Raw genomic sequence first — 25,534 nt, forward strand, 5'->3', positions numbered from 1 at the left:
TCATTTTGTAAAAGCGCTCTCTTAAATTGTAACACAATGTGAATTTCAGTCCTTTTAATCACATTCTCTCCCATTGGTCCATCTGTATATTATAATCAAAATTCTTAGCCCATTTTATCATGCGCTCTTTAACTTTTTCCATTTCAAATCTGAGCAAAAGTTTGTATATTTAGCAATCACGTGTTCATCATTTGTACACAGTTCAGTTTCAAATTCCATTTTATGTTTTTCCATTTCAATTACTTTTTGATTTATATTAAATCTCTCAATTGTGCATATGAAAACTAAATCTCTCTGCAGTCAATTGTTCTCTTGACTTCATTTTAAGCTCCCCATGTTCCTGTACTAATAAATCTTGATATGCTAACTTTTTTTTTTTTTTTTGGCTGGCTGTTTCTTTTCTATAAAATGCTTCTTGTGCTGAAACCAGTAAAGGCATTTTTGGCCACAGCCTGGGTTTTTATCTATTCCGTAGAACACTGGATTGATTTATTTGATGATTGATTTGTTTCTTTTTTTGGCTGTCCATGGTACTCTCAGGAGTCTTCTCCAACACCAAAATTCATAAACATCAATACTCTATCCTATTTCTTCAACGTCCAACTTTTGCTCCATTAGAGAGTCACAAAGGTCATTGGCTGCATGATTCTGATCTTCATCAGTAGCGCATATCCCAGCATCTGAATATCTTTTCCAAGGCCTTCACTGCTACCAAGTGCTAGTGTCATGTTCTCATTTCAATGTGCTGTTAACATTGTAACGTTTCACATGTCCTCTTCTGTTCCGTGTTCCTTCACCCGGGGTTTTTCCATTCCTTCACCCTCCGTTGTTTTGAGGGCTTGGAATGTATGTTTGGGTTTGCGCTCCTGCTCAAGGTTACTTTCCCAGGCGCGTCTAACGGCTTCTAGCACCTGGGAGGGGGAGCGTCCTGACGAGGGATGGGGCGGAACTTGCTTACAGGCAAGGCTTTTAAGTTTGTATTTGGCGCGCTTTTGCTCATTCTCAGCTTTCTCTGTATTTGCATACTATTCCTTTAATAAATCAGTTATCTTTAAGCCCGAGCTTGTGAGACTGAGTATTTGGGATTAGGCAACCGTTACAGCTAGTCTGCAGTGTGTTTCTTGATTGCTGGTTCCTTTACTGTTGATCATTGAAAAGCAGAAGCTATCCACCACTGCAATATCTTCATTGTGAATTCTAATACCTGTTGTCATTAGTTTGATCTTCTTTATGTTTGATCTTAGTCCCATTTTTTCACTGTACTCCTTGACTTTCATAGGTTAAAATAACTATCTTTTTAGTGGCTTGTTGACCTGTTCTAACCTGTACATTATAGGTCTAAATTATTAGAACTGACAGATGTGACTCTTAAGTTGAAGTCTAAAATATAGCTGAGTGATAGCTCAAAGAAATAACTATCTGATTTTCAAAACAAGATTATTCATGTTCTCTTCTCATTTAATAACTTAGGCAAGTTCCTAGACTGTGATTCTTATTGAGATCTGAAAGTAAGAAAGGAGTTTTGACAGCTTTCTGCTCCCAAGCCGAACATCAAGAGGATCCTTCAGTGCTTCTTCCCCAGGCAGTTCTCACTTTGTGTTTCCTGTCCACAGGCTCCTGATCTGGATAGCCAGTACTCATGTCCTAGTTGCCTGTGAAAAACAGCCCTGCCTCCAGAATACTTTCCTAGCCCCCATAACAAGCAATCTTTGATTGATTTAGCGACATGCTGGGCTTGAGGAATCCAAGGCTGGAGTTAAAATCGCTAGAAGAAACATTAACAATCTCAGATATGCAAATGATACCACTTTGATGGATGAAAGCAAAGAGGAATTGAGGAGCCTTATGATGAAGGTGAAAGAAGAAAGTGCAAAAGCTGGCTTGCAGCTAAACCTCAAAAAACCCAAGATTATGGCAACCAGCTTGATTGATAACTGGCAAATAGAAGGAGAAAACGTAGAAGCAGTGAAAGACTTTGTATTTCTAGGTGCGAAGATTACTGCAGATGCTGACTGCAGTCAGGAAATCTGAAGACGCTTAATCCTTGGAAGAAGAGCAATGACAAATCTCGATAAAATAGTTAAGAGCAGAGACATCACACTGGCAACAAAGGTCCGCATAGTTAAAGCAATGGTGTTCCCAGTAGTAACATACAGCTGCAAGAGCTGGACCATAAGGAAGGCTGAGAGAAGGAAGATCGATGCTTTTGAACTGTGGTGTTGGAGGAAAATTCTGAGAGTGCCTTGGACTGCCAGAAGATCAAACCAGTCCATCCTCCAGGAAATCAAGCCAGACTGCTCACTTGAGGGAATTATATTAAAGGCAAAACTGAAATACTTTGGCCACATAATGAGAAGACAGGACACCCTGGAGAAGATGCTGATGCTAGGGAGAGTGGAAGGCAAAAGGAAGAGGGGCCGACCAAGGGCAAGATGGATGGATGATATTCTAGAGGTGACGGACTTGTCCCTGGGGGAGCTGGGGGTGTTGACGACCGACAGGAAGCTCTGGCGTAGGCTGGTCCATGAAGTCACGAAGAGTCGGAAGCGACTGAACGAATAAACAAAAACAAAAAATCAATTATTTAGAGAGCCAGTTTGGTGTAGCGGTTAAGGCATCAGGCTACAAACCAGGAGACTGTGAGTTGTAATCCCGCCTTAGATACAAAGCCGGCTGGGTGACCTTGGGCCAGTCGCTCATTGTCAGCCCTAGGAAGGAAGACAATGGCAAACCACTTCTGAAAATCCTTGCCAAGAAAACTGCAGGGACTAGCCCAGGCAGTCACCAGGAGTAAAAAAAAACTGACTTGAAGGCATCTCTCTCTCTCTCTCTCTCTCTCTCTCTCTCACACACACACACACACACACACACACACACACACGGCTGGGAAAATTGCAGCCCTCAACCCCCCATTTTGCTTTCCCCAGATCCTCCAGAAATTGCATCTCTGAAATTAGAGAGTAAATCAGTGCAAGTTCATGCTGGCTGTGTGTATGTGTGCATGTGTAAAAAGCATTAAAAACAGTGAATGGTTTTAATTCAAATGCTAGGACTGCTACATAGCCCACATGCCTGCAGAAATGCCTATCTTGTATGCATGGGAAGGGAGAAGCCTCTTTTATCCTATCTTCTTGCCCCATAGGTAAAGGTAAAGGTTTCCCTTGACGTAAAGTCCAGTCGTGTCCGACTCTAGGGGGCGGTGCTCATCTCCGTTTCAAAGCCTTGGAGCCGGCGTTGTCCATAGGACACTTCCGGGTCATGTGGCCAGCATGACTCACGGAACGCCGTTACCTTCCCGCCGAAGCGGTACCAATTAATCTACTCACATTTGCATGTTTTCGAACTGCTTGGTGTGCAGAAGCTGGGACGAGCAACGGGAGCTCACCCCGCCGCGCGGTTTCGAACCGCCGACCTTCCGATCGACAGCTCAGCGGTTTAAGGGAATATACACTCAATGGTAATACAAGATGTGGCCTTGCATCATTACCCAGGCATTTAAGTAGCTAGTATTACAATCTCGAATATATTGGAATCTAATCTGTGCTGTTTCTTTTCTATACTGGCTGATTTAATTGATGCATTGATGATTTTATTGATGACTGTTCTAGCATTGATATTACCCAACCTGGGATTGAGTTTAATTAGGGGCAGGATAGAAAAAGGTATAATTAAATAAATGGGATTATTTAGCAAGACTGTAATGCATATTTCTACATTAGTGATTGCTAGACTTGTTTTGGGAGAGGACAGGAGACTGACAGGTGTTGTAAACTGGACTGCGGACTCTGAGTGTAGCCAGGCCTGTGGCTGAAAATCAGCAGTGGCTGTATGTGTTAGTTCTGCCACAGGTCAGTTAGCATGATTGCAGTTAATTTGGGTAATCATATTTTTATCATGTTTGTGATGCATAATTTTATCCCAGACTTGCATTCTTTGACCCTCTTTATTTCAGGCATTTTTCATTAATAGAGAGGGAAATTTAATTTCAAAAGAGGAGTAAGAAGGGATTGTAACAATTGCATAATTCCCTAGATGAAGGAAATAAACAAAACTGCTCAGAAATCAGAATGTTAATTCCTTTATCTGCAGCATGTATTTAGCATTATTCAATACAAAGAGTGATTTTTAAAAATCTGTCTAAAAAAACTTCCTCATTTTTACTTTTTGTCTCTTGGATCTTTGATTCCTTCTTCCCTTACTGGTGTTCCTATTTTTTTATTTTGGGTTTATATTTCTTCAATAAACTTAAATAGTTTATTAAAGTTTAATAACCTTTAATGCTTTATGTTTTTATTTCCTTTTTCTAGGGGGATCTTTCTGCTGTTGAAGGCTTGTTGAAAAAAGGAGCTGATCCCAACATTAAAGACTATGCTGGTTGGACACCACTGGTAATTTAAATGGTTCATTCTTTCCCTTCTTCCTTTGTTCTTTGTCTCACTCTTGTTGACACTAAGTGACACAAGGGGTGATTTAGATCAACTTTTTGTCTCAGATTGCCCTGAAGAAGGAAAAACTGCATTTGCTTTAATAAACTCAAACAGTTTTGAGATCTTCTTTCTCTTGCTTTTCCTGTTATTTGTTCCTACTTTGTTGTGTCTGAACAAAGCAGTGTCGTCTTCTTCTAGTGAATTGGTATTGCATTTTCATAAGCAAAAGAAATGGATGTTAAAAGTCTAAGCTGACTCTGGAAACTGTGAAAATATATTACTGAGAGCTATTGTGTTCACTTTTTTTCTGCCAGATGAAGTTCAAACATCAGCTTTTTCCATTGCTCATAGCAAAGATCCCTAGAATGATTACTTATAGCTGTAAGCTACCTGGGAGTCAGTCTCAGTTTGAATGAATGAATGAATGAATGAATGAAATCAATTAATTAATTAATTAATTAATTAATTAAGGGGCATAATTTTCCTGCTTTGTCAAACTTTAGTTTTTAATTAAGCCAATTCTTATTCTATCACTTCTGTGTTGCTTTTACCCAATTCAACATTTAGCATGAAGCTTGTAATCATGGACATAAGCAGGTAGCTGAGTTACTCCTACGACATGGGGCACTGCTGAATGTGACTGGGTATCAGAATGATATGCCACTTCATGATGCTGTCAGGAATGGACATAGAGAAATTGTGGAACTGTTGCTTTTGCATGGAGCTTCTCAAGATGCAGTGTGAGTAACTAAGAGCGCTTTATCTATTTTTAAACAAATGAATTGAGGGTTGTTGTTTTTGCATCCCTATATTCTAGAAGAATACCCTTTGGCATCTAATTTTTTATTGATAGTGCTTTGTTTATTTGTATGGAGGAGCACATGTTGTGAACTCTTAGCTACCATCTGAATGGGCAGTCAAAACTTACCACTACAGAGAACAAACCTTTGCAAAAAATGGAATTCTCTAAGTTTCCCCAAGATTTTAATTAGAATTTGAATCCATATCTCCCTCATCTGAGTCAAAATGTCTGTCTTCTGTATTGTGCTCATCCTAACTGCAGTTTCAAAAATAAAGATGTTGTATTTAACCAGCACTGGCAATCTGTAGAGCATGGAGTGGCAACTTGGGGCCACATAGTGCCCCACAGCCTTTGTGGAGGCTTAGGACATTTCTAGCATACCCTAAAAATCTGACTCTCTTCCCCCCACAGTCAGGCCAATTTTGTGAAGGGACAAAATTAGAGTTAAGAGCCTTAAACCTCTGCAGTTTGAATGAGAATATAATTGTCTTTGTGAGTAAAGATCCTGTTTAATCAGAAAACCAGAATGTGTATGAGATACATTCTGTATGCTGAAGCTGGTGTATTTTTGTCAAGTATCTCCTCCTCTGAAAATTTGGACCGTCGAACAATTAATCTGATGCTTTTTATGTTTGAAATAGAGATTGTGAGGAAGTTTTCTTCTTTGGCTGCTTCTTAGTGACATCAGTTAATCAGTAACTTTTGATCAACTTCTCCTTAGTAGTAATGAGGAAATACGAATCTGATATACCATTCACAGATGATGAATTGTAGCATACTGTATAGATATTCCTCGGTTTTATACTGTTTTCTCTTGCAGCTTGAAAAGCTCATCTGAAATTCTTCTGAATTTAGTATGGATTTTACAATATGTGCGGATGTAGAGAGGTGTGTGCGCGTGTGTGTATGTTAGCATGCTGTTTAGATATTGTGGGGGGAAGAAGCTCCATGCGTCCAGGGCTGCTTTTAGCTTGTGGTCTTTACAGCAGCCTAAGAGAGCTGGAGACTGAGGTAGGCAGTTTGTGATATAGAACTGGTGACCACACCTATTTACAAAATTATATAATGTGACTTTGTTACTGCCTGGAAGTTCTGGAGTGAGGAGGTTTATAAATCTTGTAAACAAACAAATAAAATTAGGGATTGGAACGGTGCCCGTAGCTTCTCTGATACTCACAATACCACATAATGCTTGTGACTAGCAAGAATATGTGGCTGTGTATATTGACTGAAATTTCACAAGATCTGTGTTTTTACATGAGAATTTGCAAGCTTGCTTGCTTGCTTGCTTGCTTATTTATTTATTTATTTATGTTGCTTTAAGTTTAAAAAATGGGCACCCATGGAACTGTGCCAAATTTCACAATGGTGTTTACCACCTGAAAAGTTGCTGACTGGTCTTATAAGCTTTAAACAAGCTTGTCTTATTTGATTCTCTGCTTCCAATATTTTATTGGAAAAATGTGTTTGGACAATTAATTAAATAGGATAGGGAAAAATCTCTGTGGGCTGACTCAAGAGGTCCAGTTTGACAATAACAAAGATATGTCTCCCTTGGAATCTGCAAGGTCCTACTTTTTAAAAGTTTTCTCTGACTAGCAAAACACATCAAACCACCAGCAGAAACTATTAAATGAATCGGTGGTCCTATTAATTGCTCTGCTTGGCCTAGTTGATTTTTTTAAAGTTAATCTTCTGCATAAGCTAATTTATATTTTATAGCTTTTGTCTGTGTTTGCTCCCTTGAATTTCCTGCCTGTCTTGCTTCACAGCTGGCCAAGTGACGTGAAAAATTAACTCTTGGCATTTGCGTTCATAACATATTTCATTCAAATTGGCTCTTTTTCCATCTTTTCCTCCATGCACAATGTGATTAACTTTAGTAAAAGCTGTCTTGCTTCCTTATTTTTTAGCAATGAATGAATTTGAATGAATTTTAGAAAAGAATGAATCTGAAGCCAAAAAGTTTGAATCTGCTTTTTGAAAGCTATTGGAAACATTTTTTAAGATCAGATAATGCTGCTTTCCTTTGCCAGTGCTTTGCTTAGATACCTTCTAGCTGCAAGCCTTTTGGAGAATTGTAGCTCATCCATCCATCCATCTTATCCCCTTGGAGCTTGATATCAGATGACTGGAGTGAAATCTTTGAGATTACCTGGGAATGTGTTTGACTCTGTGGATCCTGAAAAAGTGGAAAGGTACTTTGCAGCAAGAATTCTCCCCTTGTGAGCTGAATCCCTGCCTTGCCCAACTTATTCAAGCTTGGGAGCCAGATCAGGGAAATTATGAATGCTTCTTTGTGGGGGCGAGGGGTACTGCAAGCCTTTTAAAAGAGAGGTTTCAGGATTCTCCCATCCTGAAGGGGCCATTTCTAGACCTGGCAATATTGGACAACTTCTATCCCATTGTTAACCTTCCCTTTTTGGGAAAGGTTCTGAAGAAAGTGGTTAGGTCTGGTTACAAAGGCTCTGGGAGGAAGCAGATTACCTAAATCCTTGCCAGTTTGGTTTCAGGACTGGGCATAGGACAGGAACTGCATTGGTCACTCTTGTGGATCACCTACATGGTCATATTTGATGGGGAGAATGCAACCCTTCTAGTCCTCTTAAATCTTTCATTTGCCCTTGCCATCACTGACTGCTTTCCAGGATGGGGGGTGGGACAGGGCCGCAACTAGGAGGGGGCAAGTGAGGCATGTGCCCCGGGCGCCGTGCTGGGGGGGCGCCAGAATGAGCGCTGGGGGGGCGCCAAAATGGGTGTGGAATCCATGTTTGTCCCAAGTGACACAGACCCTAGTTGCGGCCCTGGGTGGGGGTGGAGGCATTGCCTTCAGTGGTTCCTGTCAGCAGTGGTGGAAAAGGGATCAAGATGCTGATGTGAAGAACCTCAGGGCAAAACCCTCTCCCTATTTTGCGTAACATCTATATGAAGCCCTGGGAGAAATAATCATTTATTCATTTGTTCAATTTATAAGCTGCCTTAATTGTCCAAGTGACTTTAGGCAATTAAAACAATAAAACAAGCAGAAAACATTTAAACCCAACATATAATATTATACCAGGGTAGGAAACACCTAGAGCCAAGAAGTAAAATCCCAGGGCTCATGGGCCTGTTGAAAGAGCCACATTCTAAGGGCTTTCCTAAATGAAAACTTGGCTGGAGCCATGCAGTCTTTTGGCAGGAGGTGTAGGGTGTGTGTGTGTGTAATACTAGTCCACAGGGGAAGAATGGCCACAGAAAAGGCACATCAAGATAATAAATACAATTTTGACTATGGAATTTGGAGCATGCCTGCTGTACCAGATCCAAAAGGTTATGGAAACAAAACTGGAGAAAGCAGTTCCACCTTTGTCAAAGCAAAACCATGTGGTCATGTACATAATGTCATTAGGAGTCAAACCACTTCAAGGAAACAGTCACTAGTATGTAATTGTTCAATGAAAAAACTTCCCTGTGAGTTAAAGTCAATTTAACATGGTCGGTGAAATCCCATGGAAATTTAAAAAATAAGATGGAAACCCAGTCAAATCTAACACTGATTAATTTCTCCTTTGGGTTAGAAGATCATTTTATGGGAATATTCTATTCATGAATCTCTGCCTATAAAATTATATTGCCTCAAAAAGTCTTATCTAAAATTATCAGTGTTCTTATCCAGCAGCAATGCAGTCTTACATATGCCTACTTAGAAATCAAGACAGTAAAATGGGATTTAATTCCAGATACATGTATAAGATTGGAACCAAAATACTTATTTATTCAAAATAGCTTCTGAAATTGTAATTAACATTCCATGTAACCTTCATTGATGAACAATATGTTTTAATTTTTAAAGACTTTATATTCTTTATTTCTTAACAAGTTTTACAGAAAGAAATAGAAAAACTACAAAATAAAAAAAAATCCAGGAAAGAAATACATGAAAAACTACAAAAAGAAGAAGAAACAAACAAGGAACAGAAAAGGGGGAAACTATTGATATAAGTCACATATTAATCAAATGTGTTTATTTGTTTATTTATTTATTTATTTATGAGAGATTCCTGAATCTACCTTAGGGGGAAATTATATTAATTAATGATTGTCTAACTTTGCAAAATATCATAAAATCTATGCCATAGAAAAACATATTGAGTCATTTTATTAACAGATAAAATTGTCTTTTCAAAAATGGGTAAGTCACACATCTCTTGAATCCAATCCTTAATATCAGAAAAATTACTAATTTTTCAAGTTCTCAAAATACTTCCCTTAGCAACACTCTAGGCCTGACACAACCATAACTCCTTAAACATAGCCATAATTTAACATAATATTAGTATGTTTAATACTAAAAAAAACCCATAAATCTTTTTATGTACATTAAAATATATTTCCAAAAGGATGTGAATGATTCACAGGACCAAATCATATAGGTCAAACGGTCCATCAAATTTTTTATAATGCCAACAAAGAGTGATGTCCATCCTTTCGAATACATTCTTTGGGGTGTCCAGTAAACTTGAAATAAGATATTTTGATGAATTAGTTTTAATTTTAAATCCATTAAAGCAAATTTAACATTTTTTAAAACCTGCAACCATTGATGTTCCCTTATTGGGTGTTTCACTTCTTTAATCCATGAAGCATAAATGTCCTAAATGTCAACTTTAAACATGTTTTTTAGTTTTTGATACAAAAAGATGTGGTTTTAATTTCAAGCATCAACTCCATCAAATAAATTAACGCCTTGAGTTTCTCGGATGCAGCCCAAGCATCTGGTCCATATTGAGACATTAAAAATAGGCTTGAATTGAATATATTTCCACTCTTGTGAGTTAGGGAGACAGAAGCTGAGAAAAATCTTTAAAATAGTAAGATGTTCCACCAACATCTTCTAAGTTTTGCCTTCTATTTTTAGGATAGAGTTTTTCCATAGAATTGAATATTCATGAACCTCAACATCAAAACCCAATCTACAACCCAACAAGACCTAAACATGTCTGGCTGCTCGTAAATCAGGGAACAAAATACTTAATCTGCTACAGTATATATTGACCCTACCAATTACCAGGACCTTAATGGAAATACGTAAAGACTTTCCACAGAGGAAGGTTGAGGTTCTAACAGGTGTCTGTTCCATATAGAGTAGATTTAATTGATAAAGTATAAGCCCAATGATATTTTCGAAAATCACCACTGTCCTCAATAGATAATGTCAGTTTAACTAACTGAATCCTAAGTGGTCTGTTTTGCAATATACATTTCCTCAATGACTTATCTATCCAAAGAAAATATTTATTTGGGATTAACACTGGAATATCTCTTAATACATAGATTGCAAGAACCTTGCCGCAATATTGATTTTAATAACATTAATTTTACCCCAGCAACACAATGGAATTTTGATCCAGCTATTAATATCTAAGGCAACATTCTCTAAAACATATTTACTTCCACATATTTAGAAATATTTTAGGGATATAAAGTCCTAGATACTTAATATAATCTCTGGCAATTACAATTAAGATGAGATTTATCCCCATCTCACTGTCTTTCTGGAAGGGATTAAAAATGGACCTTTCCAGAGAGTTTATGGAGAGTGAGACATGCATCTCCCTGTTGCTATATTGGTATTGTGTTGATACTGTGTTGTCTTGTGATACCTCAAATTCTGTATAAATTATTGGTTTAGTTTTTAATTTAAATTATCCTTCCCCATGGATGTTTTAGTTACATGGTTTGGATTATGTTATGGTATGCTGCATTGTTAGCTACCAAGAGCGTGATCTGACTGTGGCAGGGACAGTTTCAGGATAAGAATCTCTATGCAGAGGGCAGAAAAGTAGTAAACATAGTAAACCAAAGAAATCAAAGGCATGAGATTACAAAAGGGAAGAAAATATAGCTTATCAACACCGTTTACTTGCTCTATGCATGCCATCTTGCTTCCATATGTCCATGCAGCACTTCTTTCTTTAAACTTCTCTTCCTCCAAGATCTCATCAACTACATCCAGCCACAATTGTTTTGGTTTTACACACACTTTCTCTTGACTTGTTCTTAATCTAGCTGTTTTGTAAATCAATCCTCATTACTTCTCTCTATATAACCATACTGCTTCAAAGTACTTCTTTCATGCTGGTCACTCACTTTTATATTCAATCCTCATTCATTCAGTACCCATTCATTCTTATCTCTTGTTTTACTTTACAGATACCCCATTTCCAGCACAACTAACTTGCTTTTTGTGTTTTTTAACATACCCAGTTCTCACTTCCATATGACAAAATGGGCAGAAGCATGCTGTTATACACAGCTATTTTGGTTTCTTTTGATAAGCATCATTCTTCACTATAGGTCACATGCTACCTATGACCATTTGCATATCTGACAATTGCTATGTCTGTTTCACTGTCTGAAATACACAAATTCATGTACTAGCTCTAGTTTTTCATGAGTTATGTATAATTTGCAATCATTCACCCCATTTTCTTTGTCAGCCACAACTACCTTGCTCCTTAATGCCTTAGTTTACAGATATATCTCATTACATCCTTCAGTTTAACATTTGCTGCAAATTATTCGGGTTCTCTGCCAACAAATTATCATTTGCACACAAAAATATACATACAGTTGCAATCCCAAACAACACACCTCTGATTTAAGCACAAGCACTCCATATACAATAATCCCTGAATACATTCAGGTATCAAGGGCATATCATAAATCTGTCTTATTCCCTGTTCAATGTTGAACCATTCACTAAGCATTTTATTTATTTGCATACATGCTTAACTACCATATGTATTGCTCTTACCACCTTTAACTATGTATTTTATTTTATTTTATTTTATTTTATTTTATTTTATCTATCTATCTATCTATCTATCTATCAAATTTGTCACAACCCATCTCCTCTGAGTGGAGGGACTCTGGGCAGTTCCACAAAACATTCCATAACTCAGGCCTATTCACTTTAACATATGCTTTTTAAAAACCAAATATACATTTGTTTTCTCACATTCATACATTTGTCAGGGATTTGCCAAAGAGCAAGCATCTGGTGTGCACATCCTCTTTGTGACATAAAGCCATATTGTACTTTCCAGAGTTGCTCACTTTCCTCTCTTGTATCCTTTCAGTCAGAATGCTGCCCAACACCTTCCCAGGCACACTTCCCTGTACGATTTTTCCCATTATCTAGAGGAATAGTTATGGCATTTTTCCAGTTGTCAGGCATAGATTCAGTCTTCACAAGCAGATTAAACAAGTTTGTTTGTTTGTTTGTTTATCCAATATATATGGCCCCCCATCTTAATGAGTGACCCTGGGCAGCGAACAGAATTAAAATAAAAACAATAACAAATGTTATAATAGTTAAAATATTACAGCTGAGAAACAACAGCCCAAATCACCAGCACAACAAAGAAGCAGGTCCCTGCATACGCTTGGGGCCCCAGGCCCAGGCCCACAATCAGGATTTTAGGGCCTTATGAAAGACCAGCAGAGTCAGGGCCATCCTGATCTCTGGAGCCAGAATGTTCCATAAGGTGGGCACTACATCAGAAAAGGCAGGTCTTCTAGGCCCCCCCAACTAGCATTCTGTGGCCAACGGGACCTGAAGCAAGCCCATCCTGCCTGGCCAGTAATACAGGTTATAAAGCTGCTCCATAAACCACATCCATATTTTAATATTTCTCCAATTACTTCATCTACACTTAGAGCCTTACCATTTTTCAACATTCTCACAGAATTCATGACTTCCTTTATATCAGTTTCTTTCTTGGGCACTAATACTTATAGCTTTCATTTCAGTTCTACTCTTTGGCATAGGACTGTCTTTCCTATACACATTTCTAAAATATTTCTAGCATTCCACCCCTTCAGTTTCACCCCAAGTCATTTCTCTTCATTTTTTGGAGGTCTCTTGTTTAGCCCTGGTTCACCCGTATCCTAAACTCCAAGCAGCTTCCATATCCTTCTTTCTCATGCTCACTTTCTGTTCATTCTGTTGGGAGAGTAATCTGTCTTCTAATATTTTTTTTCATATAAGACCCATACTTTCTCCTCCTTCAGTCATTTCGTTTTTACTCTTGTTTCTTTCCTTTTTTCCCATGTTCATTTTTCCCCAAGATCCATTCTTGGCACCATCAGATAAATGTCTATCCTACATTCAGAAACTCTAATCACCTTTTTATCCTTCACTAATTCCTTTATTATTTCATTGTAAACTGTCTTTTTAAAGATTTGTATTCATTCCTTTTCCATGTGTGTATATATGAATAGGCTTATGCTTAAATCATGTATTTGAAGAAGACATTTTTTCTGAGTGGATGCTATCAAGCAGTCACCGTTCACATTCAAATGACCCAGTCACATATTCTCTACTCTTTCATCTCATTCCCACCCAGACAGACATGTTAGCTACCAGAGTAATATTTTCCTCTGGATTACATTCATTTGGAATGTTGCTGTTTTCCCCAGAATTTTTTTTTCCTCCTCCTAGATAAAGGCCAATTTTCGATTTTAAAAAATCCAAATACAGAGCAAAATAACCTGTAGGGAAAAATTCAGTTTCATAAGTTCGTTTGTAAATATGGAATAAATAGTGACAGTGAAATTAAGATGTCCTAAGGCACCATGCTAAAAAACAAGAGACTGTGAGTTCTAGTCCCTCCTTAGGGACAAAGCCAGCTGGGTGACCTTGGGCCAGCACGAGGAAGAAGGCAAGGGCAAACCATTTCTGAAAATATTGCCAAGAAAACTTCAGGGACTAGTCCAGGCAGTTGCCAGGAGTCAACACTGACTCAAAGAAACCCCCAAAAATAGATATATCTCAGTGAAAAGGACTGAACTCTGAAATAGATATGTGGTTATCAACAGAGCATGCATAGTTTGGGGTTCCTAACAAGTATTAGTCTATCAATAATTTCAATTCTTGGGGGCAAATTTTCAAGTAACATATGGCAAAGTGCCATTGTCTTTATAAATCTTTACATTAAAAAATGTATATGTATAATATTTAAACCACATTAAGCATGTTTAAAGTTTTTCCCTCAGGTGTTTCTGGTGAAATGCTTGTAGTGTAATGTGAAAAAAAATAATAGGGTATACCTATCATTAAATAAAAATAAAATGAACATACTGAATTAGACAATTTTCTAGGGCAACAGAAAATGTTGTAATGGAAATTATTCTATGAAAATTAGCCTAAAGTGTATTGAAAATTGCAGCTCATGCTTTTCTGGAAGCATGGGTTCATTGTTATTTTATTCTACCCATTGTGCTCCTCACCTTTTAATCTGCTGCTATTTTGTTCAAATAAAGAAGGCAAAAATTTGCTCTCTCATAGGTGACAGAAGAACCTTCATGTCTGAAAGGTTGATGACTAACTGCTCTACCAAATGTTTTTCCTTTACTGGATAAAATGAGACTGTTTTTTCCCTAGAGTCAGCATAAATCTCATAGCAAAGTAGATAATGGGAAAGATTTTCAATAGCTCCATTTCCACAAAATCATAAATGGCATTCAGGAAGTCTGAGCATGCCTCCCATCAATCATTGCATAGGGAATTATTTGAAGTCTTAAATAAATTTGAAGCCTGATAAATGACCCTTCAACATGGAAGAGAAATGACCCTTCAACATAGAAGAGTTAGGCTGTGGATATAAAATTGTTTTTTGTGATTTTTAAGGGACACATACAATATAAAAATCTGTAAGTATTTTATAATCCTTGTGTTAACGGCCAAATCATAATTATACATATAACCGCATAACATAGCCAGTGTGATGTACTGATGAAGGTGTTGGACTAGGGGTGGGGAGACCCAGCTTCTGCTTCACTCAGCCATAGATTCTCATGGGGTGACTTTGGCCAGTCATCCTCTGTCAGCAGAGAGGGGAGTGCTGTTGTGGGGAAAAAGAGCAAAGGGATGCTGTATATGCCACCTTAAGCTCTTGAATGAAAAGGCAGGATATAAATCTGATAAAGGAAGAAAAAAATACTTCTGGCTCCAGATGTGGAACTTCATTCATTCAATCTAATCATGGGATAAATGAACAGTGATTGTGAAGGGGAATGAGGAAGAATATGTATAACATTGAAATATGTTTTTCAAATCTGTGCCCAGCCCCTCAACTGTTTCTAAATACCATAAGGCACAGCAGTGGTGTTCTGAATCTGAATCAGCCTACCATATTAATGCAAAGTTGACTTGTTGATTCTTATCTTAACAGATAATAGACCTGTCTTTGTCTGTGATATTATTACTGAGAAATTGTTTCGTAAAGTTTCAGGCCGGCATTTATTTGCTCCTTATATCTGTGTGCCAGATAAATTTGAATGATTGCTTTCCCTATATAAATTTTTAATGTAGGTTGGCCATATTGTATTATTATAGATGTTGGAACAAGGTTGTATTCTCAAACAGCTTTCCCCAACCTGGGCACCCTCCAGATGTATGGGCCAATTCCAGAATTCTTAGCAATCTACATGCTGCCTGAGGAATTCTGGTAACTGAAGTCCATATGTCCATTATGTCCATATGTCCAGAGTGGGTGTGCTCCAGGTCCCATTGGTGAAACAGTGTCCTCAGAAGCGTGCCTTCTTTGTCATGCCTGTTTTGTGGGACAGTCGACCCTGACTCTGCTTGCCTTTCAGAAAGCTGTGAAGATCTGGCTGTTCTGCCAGGCAGTGGGGCCAGGGTTTTAAAGGAGCTCTGATGTTGGTGCGGATGTATCTGTTTTTATGGAGATTTTTTAGGCACCTCAATTTGTTTATTGCTTTATGGATTGTAATTTTATTCTATTTTTACCCACCCAGAGTGCCTTTGGTAGTTGGGCAGCCAAACGAATGGATGGATGAATGAAATGAGAACTGATTTATTCTGATATTTTATTGCTGATGAACAAAAAGACAGATGTGAACATTCCGATATACATTGTTAATATTTAATCTGGAAAGAAAGTAGGCCCAAATGCATCCCTGTTGAAACCTATCTATCAGTTTTTATTTCTACCAATAGAAAGGAAAGGCTCCAGTTTCATCTGCAAATAATTATATAATGATGTAGTTTCTACATCAAAATCAGTAATTTAAGTTCATATATGTTTAACAATGTTGTCCACAATCTTTACCTATTCACAAAGTGAAATGCAGATGATAAATCCACAAAAGCAGCACGTCTTTATGCCTCACATGTTTTTGTATTCACAGCTAATTGCTACAAGGCAAAACTGATCATTGGTGCTCTTTTTCTGAAGTCTTCATTTACTTCCTTCCATTCTTTCATCTTATGTAGAAGATGTGTACCAGTTACCATACAATTCAGATGCAGTGTGACCTAACAGGCCTGAAACTTTTAGAATATGTTTACTTTTTTTTGTTTGTTTGTTTATAAATAGGAATAGTTACACTGAGGTATCAGCTTCCTGGAATACATTTGCCAGACAAGCTGTTGACAATATAACTGATTCAGATGAGTATGCAATTGACAATGATGTCTCTACTTGCAAACAAACTTCCTTTCTACAGAGACTTCTTCAAAACACTTTTTAACGAATTGCCATAAAATCATACAGTTGGAAGGGCCGTTGAATCCAACCCCCTTGCTCAGTGCAGGAATCAAAATTAAAGCATCCTCAAGAAACAGCTGTTCAGCCTCTGCTGGAAACATTCAGCAAAGGGAAGTTGCCACCTTCCTTCGTAATGGCTTTTACTGGCAGACAGCTCTTGCTGATAAGGTTTTTCTAATATTTGATCAGGCTGTGCCATTCTTAAGACTATTATTCCATGTCCTGTATTCTAGGATGGGAGCGAATAGGTCTTAACCTTACCTTGACTGACCAAAATATATAAAAGGCAGGATAATCATCATCATCATCTTGAGGGACACCTTTTCAAATACTTGAAAACTGTCATATCAGTCATTTTTTTCCTCATAACTAAACACATCTACTTTCTTTAGTATTTTATCCTAAAATTTAGTTCCCAGTCTTCTAATTATCTATGCTGCCATTCTCAGAACCTGTTCCAGTGCAATAAATCCAGCTTTCCTGGTGGGTGTTTTTTGCTGGAAAATGGCAAAAAAGTTGCAACTCATGATCACATGACCACAAGACACTGCAACCTGTCGTAAATGCGAGCCAGTTGCCAAGCGCCCGAAATGTGATCATGTGACCGTGGGTGGGGGTGGTTCTATGGAACCTAGAACTCTTAACATTTCTTGAGAAGGAATTGGACAGCAGAATGCAGCAAGAGAAACTACACTTTTGTTGATGCAGCCAAGAATTACATTTTCCTTTTTAGCAGCCACAACATATTGCTGATTCAAATTTAGCCTGTGACCAGCCACAGTCAAGATTCTTTTCACATGTATGATTATCAAGCCAGATTCCCTCCATCCTATATCTGTATTAGACATTGATTAAATTTTATTATATTATTTTCAATCCACCAGGCAAATGTGAACAGCAAAATGAAGTGGCAACACTGAGTTTGATAGAAACATTATAAGCAAACAATCCATATAATTTAAGTGAATTTAAATGTACAGGGCCATAGGGATTGTTTATTAGAATTCTGAAGAGCTTGCCAATGATATGGCTGAATGGAGAGGTGGAGAGAATAGTCATTCAGTTTGTTAAGTTCATCAGTACCTTTAACAAATGAGCCCTATAGCCCTATCAAGTTTTAGAATCCTTTGATTTGGAAAACTGAAACTCTTCAAGAAAGTTAAACATAGATCACCCAAATAAAGTGTTGGAACAAATGAATCAACAAAATTATCAATCTCCACTGACTGAAGCAAGGGGAAATCAGCTTGGTTTTCCAATTATTAACCTCAACACTGTCCACATCTCTTATTCAGGCTGTATCTGGGTCTGCCATTTCACTGTGAGGGACTGAAGAGAATGCTTATCTAATATTCTTTGGTTATAAGATTGCAGAAGAGGAATGGGGATTCCTATAGGATTTTACACTGCATCCAAATTCTTTGCATCAGAGATATGGAAAAGGAAGCTTCTCTGAAACTTTATATTGAAACTTAGTGATTACCTTTCTAAAATTGATTTAAGAAAATAGGGGAACAAAGTGAGGAAAAGGAAGGAAATATGGAAGATGTTGTTGGATTCTGCTCTTTGATTTTGGTAGAATTTTTCTTCAACAGAAGACACAATTTAAAAAAATACTAGAAAAAACAAGGCTTTCTCTGCATGTTTCCAACTGTGATGTCAAGGCACTGATGTCTGCTTTGAAGCAGTTGCAGATGGACGGGTATAGTTCATTCAGGTTTGTGTTGTACAGTCATAGCACAAGGCTTCCAAGCCCAGCAGTCCCTACCCTCAAACAGGGTGGACAAGTACCTACAGTCTCCCATATCTTCATCTCCCCATAGGATGGACAGTGCTGAATTGTTTGGACTCTGTAAGGAATCCCTAGAATCTCTCAGAACTGAAAACTCAAAAGGTTTAACTTCCATGGGGGTTAAGGTATCAAAGGAAGCCTTGAGCCTGGTAGATTTTGTGATCTTAGAAGAAAACCCAAAGCTAAAGAGACAAGTCCAATAATCTTTGTCTCAGCCACTCTAGTGATGTCAGAATGTCACTAACTCAGTGTACTCTCCAGGAAGGGAAGAAAAGGAAGAAATAAGAAAATTCCCTATTTCTAACTTAAATTAGCAAAAGATCAAGTGCCTCCCCTGATAATAAGCTCTTACTGGTTTGATGAGATTCTTTTGAGTGAAACAAGGATTTACAAGTAGTCCTCGACTTACAATCGTCTGAAGTTACAGCGGCCTCAGAATGACCGTCTGAAGTTACAGCAGCCTCAGAATGGGTGCTTTATGGCCTATAAAGCACTTCTGAGCATCGCAGAATGTTGCACCCCCACCCCCACGGTCACATGATCCATTTCGGGCGCTTGGCAACTGGCTTGCATTTACAACTAGTTGCAGTGTCACATGATCATGTTTTGCAACTTTTTTGCCATTTTCCAGCAAAAAACACCCACTGGGGAAGTTGGATTCACTTAACGATTGCCATAAAATGGTGGTAAAATCAGGTCCACATGGAGACTCGACTTACAACCGCGACAACTTACAATGGAAATTCAGGTCCCAATTGTGGTCATAAGTTGAGGACTACCTGTATGCTTTGCTGGTTTCACCAGATGACTTTTACCATGTATCTGTTCACTGGAGGTCAGCAGAGCAGTAAAATGAAATGTCAGCCTAAGTTGTTGTTGTTGTTGTTCAAATTTTGCTACCGCCCATCTCCCCCAATTGGGCGGTTTACAATAAAATTAATTGTTTATAATAATAAACAATTAAGATCTTATAAAAACAATTTACGAATATAAAATACAATATAAATAAGTATAAAAGAGGTTAAAAATTCTGATCAGGTGGGAGGGGGTCTAAGGCACAAGCCAACCCCATGAATGGTTGCCCACCTTCCCACCCCACGCAAGGCAGCAGAACCAGGTTTTCAGGGCCCTCCTGAAGGTCGGAAGTGAAGGCACCTGCCTCACCTCTGGGGGCAAGATGTTCCAAAGGGCGGGGGCAACTGCAGAGAAGGCCTGCTTCCTGGACCCCACCAGATGGAATTCTCTTATCGACGGGGTCCGTAACATGCCCTCTCTGCCTGACCGGGTGGGGCAGGTCAATGTGGGGATGAGACGGTCCCTCATGTAGCCTGGCCCCATGCCATGTAGGGCTTTAAAGGTCATAAGCCAACACCTTGAATTGGACCCGGAAGCAAACTGGTACCCAGTGCAGCTCGCTCAGTAAAGGTGTTATATGTGCCGATCTAGGGGCACCAAAAATAACCCGCGCGGCTGCATTCTGGACCAGCTGAAGCTTCTGGATACTCTTCAAGGGTAGCCCCATGTAGAGCACATTGCAGTAATTGATATGGGAGATGACAAGGGCATGAGTGACTGTTCGGAGGGCCTCTCACTCCAGGAACGGGTGTAACTGGCACACAACCCAAAGGTGAGCAAAGGCCCTCCTGGCCACGACTGCCACCTGCTCTGCGAGCAGGAGTTGTGAGTCCAGAATAACCCCCAGATTATGCACCAGGTCTGTCTGGGGCAGTGCCACCCCATCCAGAACTAAAGATGACAATTTCCTGGAAACGGAGGAGCCGTCAACCCACAGCCACTCCGTCTTACCAGGGTTCAGCTGAAGCCTGTTGTTCCCCATCCAGGCCCCCACAGCCCCCAGGCACTGAGACAGGGCAGTCACTGCATCACTTACCTCACCCGGGATGGAGATGTATAATTGGGTATCATCAGCATACTGATGATACCTCTATCATCAGCATACTGATGATATCTCATCCCATGGTGACGGATGATCTCACCCAGTGGTTTCATGCAGATGTTAAATAAGAGAGGAGAGAGAACCGAACCCTGCAGCACCCCACAATGGAGGGGCCGAGGGTTGGATCTCTCACTCCCAATCACCACCGATTGGGAACGGCCCTGGAGGAAGGAGGTGAACCAGCGCAAAACCATGCTGCCCACCCCCAACTCCCTGAGCCATCCCAAAAGGATACCATGGTCAGTGGTATGGAAAGCCGCTGAGGGTCAAGAAGAGACAGGATGGATGCACTACCTCCATCCCGCTCCTGCCAGAGATCATCCATAAGTGCGACCAATGCAGTTTCTGTCCCATATCCTGGCCTGAAATCTGACTGAAAGGGGTCCAGATAATCTGTTTCATCCAGAATTCTCTGGAGTTGTAACGCCACCACCTTCTCTAAAAAGGGGAGGTGGGAGAATGGACGAAAATTGTCCAGCACAGTTGGGTCCAGCAATGGCTTCTTGAGGAGCGGGTGCACCAGCGCCTCCTTAAAGGCAGCCGGAAACACCCCTTCTCCCAATGATGTATTAACCATCGCTTGGACCCAACCACATGTCACCTCCCGGGCTGCCTTCACCAGCCAGGAGGGACATGGATCTAAATGACAGATGGTGGCATTCACAATCTGGAGGATCCTGTCCACTTCCTCGGGTACAACAGGATCAAACTGTTCCCAGATAACTGGGCAAGAATGTTCCCTCAGCATCTCCACGGATCCTGCTTCATGCTTGGAGTCCAACTTGGAGTGAATCCGAGCGATTTTATCCTGCAGATGCTCAGAAAACTCTTCCGCACGGCCCTGTAGGTGGGCCACTGGGCCCATCTTCCCCAAAAGGGTATGTGTGATCTTGAACAGAGCTGTGGGGCGGCATTCTGTGGATGCAGTAAGAGCGGAGAAATATTGGCGTTTCGCCGCTCTTACTGCCACAAGGTAGGCCTTAACAGCGGCTCTAACCTGTGTTCAGTCGGATTCAGTCTTTGTCTTCCTCCAGCGGTGCTCTAGACGTCTCTTAAGCCTCTTCAAAACCCTCAACTCCTCCGTAAACTGGGAGTGTCAGGTAGGATGAGGCAAGAGAGGCCGCATAGGCGCGATCCTGTGCAAGGCCCCGGCCACCTCCCTATTCCAGGTAGTGGCCAGGGCCTCTGCTGGACTGTGCAGCAGATCCTCGGGTATAACCCCAGCTCCCTCTGAAACCTCACTGGGTCCATCAGTTGCCGGGGGCAGACTAACCGAATAGGTCCTGCCTCCCTCCAGAGGGGGGCAGCATAGGAGAATCTCAGGGTCACCAGGATGTGATCTGACCATGACAATGGGGACAGATGTGGCTCTCCCCTCAGATTACATTGCCACTGCTCCAACAAGAAAACCAAGTCCTGAGTGAGGCCACTGTCTCGAGTCGGGTCCAGAATAATCTGGGACAGGCCCATGGTTGCCATGAACTCCCAAGCTGCCTCCAAGGCCCACCCCAGGAAAGGCAGATTGAAGTCTCCCAGAACCATAAGTCTGGGGGATTCCACTGCCTCCAGCAGCTCAGGCAGGGAGGTTGCTACGCAGCAGGGAGGCTGGTACAGTAGCAACACTCCCAACTGTTCTCGGGAGCCCAACTTGAAGAACAGGGTCTCACAACCAGCCACTTGTGGAGCAGGGCCCCTGAAGGCCACCAGAGACTCTCGGATGACAACTGCCACCCCTCCTCCCCTGCCCTGGTGTCTCGGCTGGTGCCACGCCTGAAACCCAGCCGGACACATTTGAGGGAAGGTAGTAAAGCAACCAAGTTCACAGGAAACTATACCTGGGAGTAAACAATAACAGACCAAGAGCAATTATTTGTGATAGATAAGAGTATATGGCAATCTAGGTGGTAGTTTCTTTGGAGTTCCGTATTTCCTTGTAAATAAGCTGCACAAATTAGTTCAGAAAAAAAGCAGGCATGGCCATGATGAGAGGGAAGAAAGTCTTTAATTCATGGTAGAAATTTTATTTCCACTGATTTTGGTATTACTCCAATCACCATGTTGAAACTGGTCAGTGCATAATGTGAGATCTCTAAAAGGACCTGCTTAGTTAGAAGTTTGCAATCTTCATGTGTTGCCTCCTTTTTCTATTTGTTTCCTGTTCTTTATACATCTATCATAAATGTTAGTGGTTTAATAGTTTTTTATGCAGTTTTTCCCAGAAATAGTGTATGAAGAAGATAAAAATCCTACAGTGCAGTTAAAATCAGGTGATTAGTAATCTAGTCTCACCCCTTGTTTACTTCCTGTGCTTCTTTTACTAGTAATATATATGGTCACAAACCTGTGGATTATGCTGAAACAGAAGAGATGAAATCCCTCCTAACGCTACCAGTGAAGAATGATTCAACTTCAGTTATTCAGTATGTACAAGTACGTATTACTTCATTTCATTTCATTTCAAACTACAGTTTAGAATGATGTAAAGCTAGCTTTGTTAAGTGAGGGCAATGTATTAATCTCAACAATATTATTTCTAATGCTTCTCACTATTTTATCAAAGTACCTAAGTCATAGGAAATAAGAAATTATAATACAATAAGAAAGAAGATATAAAACAGAGGTTCTCAACCTTTCCTTTTATGTGACCACTATGTATTCATTAAACCATAGAGAACCACTGCCTGATAAAAGAAACAAATTAATTTTGGTCTCCCATGCAAGTAAGTAAGCTTATTGTTGTAACCATAGGTCATAACAATATAGCATAGCAAAAAATACAATAGAATAATAAGATTATAAAATGAAATAATAAAGGAGTGTTAGATATAAGAAAGTTAAAGCAAGATAAAGTCAGAGTTACAACTAACTTCAATATTTTTCTAAGTTTAAATGACAACAGAGCAAAAGTAGCAACCTGACTACTAATAGTTGGAAACACAACTACAAGAAGTTAGTTCAGTTGTTCAAAGTCCAAGCCCTTGAGTTTAACTACCATCAATAATTTGGCCCTGAACTCACTGTAAATGGGGCAGTGGAGGATACAGTAAATAACATCTGACACTTGACCAACACCACAAGGACAGAGACGTGGTGCAATAGGGCGCTTAAAAAAATCTCCCCAAGATAGGCTGAGGGCATGGTTTGCAGGCAGAGGAATGTAAAAGCCCTTCTCAGTGAAGAACTGGTAATATTAACCAGGTACTGGGAGAGGCTTCTATGTTTTTTATAGTGATGTTACCAAGATTAAAATTTGGATGACTATACTGTAGTGGCATCTTTATTGGCATCCCTTTCAAAAAGCTTAGCTCTAATATTTTCTCTGTTCTAAGAGCTAAGTTCTCCCAAAGGTGGTAGGGAACACACTTGTAGGATGTGCAACAAAACTTTGGTCCAGTGATTCCCAACTGTGTAAGGGAGAAAACAGTTTGGCGAAGTGAGATTCTGGAAGGGTTTCTAGTTTCTTATAATGCCCCAACCATGCAAGATCTACTCTAACAGTGATGGAAGACAGCCCTACCTCCATCCTTAGATAAGCAGTGGGCGAGGCCCAAAATCTTCCTTATAAAATTGTTTTGGACTACTTCTACTTGGGCAATAACTTTCTCATCCCACTCCCAGATCTCAGCCCCATAGAGCACCTTGCCCTGGAATATTCAAAGTTCAGGGGCTACCAGCTGCCTTCATTCAGAATAGAAAAACTTTAGTATAGTGCCCACTTTACATTGGGCAGTTGCTAAGAAAGTAGATAAATGTGTTTTCCATATAAGGGACTTATAAAAAGTGATGCCTAGATATTTAAAAGAGGGGCATTGCTCTATTTATTGGGCATTAATTGTCCATCTGTATTTAGTATTACTTCTGCCAAAGACTACCACCTTTATTTTGTTATAATTTATCCTCACTAATCAGCTGGTTCACAGTAATCAGCTGGTCTGACCCATACTCTTCTAAGGCCAATCTTGGTACAGGAAATAAAAGCCATGTTGTGGGTGTACATTAACATTGACATTTTCTGTCCATTTACTGAGGGGGGGGGAACTTTGTGACTTCATGGCTGCTATGATATCATTAATATAAAAGTTAAATAAGAAAGGAGCAAGTAAACAGCCTTGTTTGACTCCTCTCTCCAATTAAATAGGGTCTGATAAGGACCCTTGTGGGCCCATTCTTACTCTGGCTGTAATGTCACTATGTAATTCAATTATTAATTTAAGAAAGCACCTATTGATGTCTGTCCTTGCTAGTTCCTCCCATAGTTAAGACATGTCAATTAAATCAAAGGAGGAGATAAGGTAACTCTGACATAGAGTTGTTTTGTATGTCCATTGGTATATTTCTGAATAAGAACCTTCAAAGTGACTTGGTGATCTGCTATGCGGTGTCCTTTTCAAAATCCTAATGTTTTGGATGGAAGAATTTTGTTTCTTCCTCCCAATCTTCTAATTTATTCAGAAGTTGTCTGGCATAAATCTTAGAAGAGATATCTAGCAAACTAATTGGACAATAATTAGCCTATTGCCCTTTTTGAAGATTGGGTGTATTATACTTTGTTTCCAATGGGGAGGTAGAAACATGGTCTCCCATGCTCTAAGCGCCAAGTTTGCAAAAGATGTGAGTTTGGATTGCTATCATGCAAAAATGCCCCTGGGTACATCCAGATAATAAAAGATATTTACACAACAATGTGAAACAAGTTACATTGTGAATAGTATAATCCTTAATATAATACGTAAGTAGTACACAGGGTAATTATATTGATTATTTTCTCCTCAAACTAACTGCAAAACTCTCACAGGCCATCGCTGATCCACGGACTATGAGTTAGGAAATGCTACAGTAATATAATGTAATCCCTGCAGCAATGGTATGCAACTTCATATCAAATAATTGCCAGTCAATTGTACAATTGAAAAACAATAATGCAAGGATATATAAAATCACCCCAACATTTAGTACCATGATTTTCCATACTCTAAATCTCCTGGTGTATGTCTCTGC

At 39.6% G+C, this 25,534-nt stretch overlaps 1 protein-coding gene across 2 annotated transcripts in view; it reads left to right on the top strand.

Annotated features, from left to right (window-relative positions):
• BARD1 (BRCA1 associated RING domain 1) overlaps nt 1-25,534 on the top strand; it is a 57,311-nt gene that overhangs the window by 22,800 nt on the left and 8,977 nt on the right. For both annotated transcript variants that reach the window (XM_063317910.1, XM_063317911.1), the window contains exons 5-7: nt 4,308-4,388; nt 4,995-5,167; nt 22,858-22,966. In XM_063317910.1, the coding sequence (XP_063173980.1) occupies nt 4,308-4,388; nt 4,995-5,167; nt 22,858-22,966 (363 nt within the window). The remainder of the gene's footprint in view (nt 1-4,307; nt 4,389-4,994; nt 5,168-22,857; nt 22,967-25,534) is intronic.

This window comes from Candoia aspera, chromosome 1, assembly GCF_035149785.1.
Source record: "Candoia aspera isolate rCanAsp1 chromosome 1, rCanAsp1.hap2, whole genome shotgun sequence".
In the NCBI taxonomy this organism is placed as follows: Eukaryota; Metazoa; Chordata; class Lepidosauria; order Squamata; family Boidae; genus Candoia; species Candoia aspera.